This window comes from Xyrauchen texanus, chromosome 20, assembly GCF_025860055.1.
Source record: "Xyrauchen texanus isolate HMW12.3.18 chromosome 20, RBS_HiC_50CHRs, whole genome shotgun sequence".
NCBI lineage: Eukaryota > Metazoa > Chordata > Actinopteri > Cypriniformes > Catostomidae > Xyrauchen > Xyrauchen texanus.
Genome location: NC_068295.1, coordinates 205,001 through 207,500, shown reverse-complemented (window position 1 = coordinate 207,500; position 2,500 = coordinate 205,001). Strand labels below are relative to the sequence as shown.

Below are 2,500 nucleotides of genomic sequence, written 5' to 3'. Positions count from 1 at the left end.
GTGAGTGTGTGTGTGTGTGTGTCTGTGTGTGAGTGTGTGTGTGAGTGTGTGTGTGTGTGTGTCTGTGTATGCAGTGGTGTGTGTGTGTAAAAACAACACTGGCATATATAAATAAACTGGCATTTAAAGGGTTAACCTCCAGAAAATGACTGAATATTTGGTAGTTATGATCAGGACTGATGTTGGTAAATAATATTAATATATCATATTTTTATGGCAGTTTTTTGACACTGACCTCTGAGTAACTTTACTGATGCTCAGGGGTTAAATAGTGGATTTTGATGCTGCTTTGTCTTTTAAAAATGGATTTTGCTAACCTGTCGCTACATAAGGACTACAACAGTTGTCCATTTTATAAGGCATGTAGCTCATATGCTGATGGGAGTTGTAGTCCTTAATTAGCATTGTGGTAGCATTAGCTACAGTAGCATCAGAATTAACGCTTGAGGTGTGACTGTGTAATTTATGTTTTTCAAGGACTTATTTTGCCATTATAAAAACATGCTTTTACACATCTCTATAATCCTTTTATAAGTTATGAAATCAGAACACTTTTCATTTATAAGCAAATAATAAAAAACGCTTGTGAAGAGTTGGTCATATTGCCTACATGCATTGTAAAGTCCAGCCTGTAAACTTCAAAATGATATCTATTTTATATTGGTCAGATCAGTAGTTTTACAGTTTCATGAATTAATTTGATTGTTTTGTCAGCGTGGCAATGCTCAGCACACTAGCATCATGATGCTAACTGTCAGGCAGCTGCTCACATTTTCTTAATTTTACTGTTGTTCACAAGTCTAACCGCCTCCTTCAGTTCATATATCGTCCTCTAAATTCTCTCTTTCAGGCGCTGGGATGTTGCTACTTCCTCCACGAATCGCTGAAAAACATCCAGCAGTTTGATTTCAAAGGTACGTGTGTCATCTGCTCTCTTCCTCTGAGCGTTAGCTTTAATAAGATTTGTCACACAGGCTCAATTTCCATCAAACCCGTGTGCTCGAGGTTGTTCCAGCAGCTGTAAAACATGCTAAAATGGAGTTAGTTCTAGGTAACAGTAATGCTTATTAATATTAGCATTTAATTCATGAGATTTCTGCCTTCGCTAATAGTGCACTCAAACTATTGGACGGTTAGCGGTGACCTCATCAGTGGTAGGGGTCAAATGTTGCATATCTCGGCGGTCTTGCTAATTATAGCCACTCCCATTATACGGGCGTCAGCATTAGCGGCCGGTGGCCCCGTGAAGGGCGAGTGACCCCCAGCTCAAACCCTGAGCTCTTAAATAACACAATGTGATTGGTCTAATCGTGCTCTACATCCAAACCATCAATCATCTTACCTGTGAGAGCCATATCTCACCAAATCTGTCCATGAGCACGTCATATTTCACCCCAGAATAACAGAGGACAGAAATTTGGGATTTTAGGGATTTGCATAAAGAAGCACATAATTTTAAGCACATATCCCCCCAAAATGTCATTAATGTGATGCCAAAAAAATCTATTTCTCATTACCATATTTTAAATTGTTATGTATTAATTCATACTGGTATTGTTTGTTGTGGTACCTCTAATTTATTTTAAGTTTTAAGTTTTGTGTTCCTTCACAATTAGTTTTGTGTTCCTTCACAATTAGTTTTGTGTTCCCTCACAATAGTTTTGTGTTCCTTCACAATTAGTTTTGTGTTCCCTCCCAATAGTTTTGTGTTCCCTGCCAATAGTTTTGTGTTCCTTCACAATAGTTTTGTGTTCTCTCACAATTAGTTTTGTGTTCCCTCACAATTAGTTTTGTGTTCCTTCACAATAAGTTTTGTGTTCCCTCCCAATAGTTTTGTGTTCCCTCCCAATAGTTTTGTGTTCCTTCACAATAGTTTTGTGTTCCCTCACAATAAGTTTTGTGTTCCCTCACAATTAGTTTTGTGTTCCTTCACAATTAGTTTTGTGTTCCCTCACAATAAGTTTTGTGTTCCCTCCCAATAGTTTTGTGTTCCTTCACAATTAGTTTTGTTCCCTCACAATAAGTTTTGTGTTCCTTCACAATTAGTTTTGTGTTCCTTCACAATAAGTTTTGTGTTCCCTCCCAATAGTTTTGTGTTCCTTCACAATTATTTTTGTGTTCCTTCACAATTAGTTTTGTGTTCCCTCACAATTAGTTTTGTGTTCCCTCCCAATAGTTTTGTGTTCCCTCACAATAAGTTTTGTGTTCCCTCCCAATAGTTTTGTGTTCCTTCACAATTAGTTTTGTGTTCCTTCACAATTAGTTTTGTGTTCCCTTCCAATAGTTTTGTGTTCCTTCACAATAAGTTTTGTGTTCCCTCCCAATAGTTTTGTGTTCCTTCACAATAAGTTTTGTGTTCCCTCCCAATAGTTTTGTGTTCCTTCACAATAAGTTTTGTGTTCCCTCCCAATAGTTTTGTGTTCCCTCCCAATAGTTTTGTGTTCCTTCACAATTAGTTTTGTGTTCCCTCCCAATAGTTTTGTGTTCCCTCACAATAGTT

General features: G+C 37.4%; 1 protein-coding gene across 6 annotated transcripts in view; it reads left to right on the top strand.

Moving 5' to 3' along the window:
* The window catches only part of LOC127660807 (inositol polyphosphate-5-phosphatase A-like), a 195,141-nt gene that overhangs the window by 99,328 nt on the left and 93,313 nt on the right, over window positions 1-2,500 (top strand). For all 6 annotated transcript variants that reach the window (XR_007972683.1, XR_007972681.1, XR_007972682.1 and 3 more), the window contains exon 5: window positions 851-914. Coding sequence is in view for 3 of the 6 variants with exons in the window: in XM_052151234.1 (XP_052007194.1) it covers window positions 851-914 (64 nt within the window). In the remaining 3 variants the exon portion in view is untranslated. The remainder of the gene's footprint in view (window positions 1-850; window positions 915-2,500) is intronic.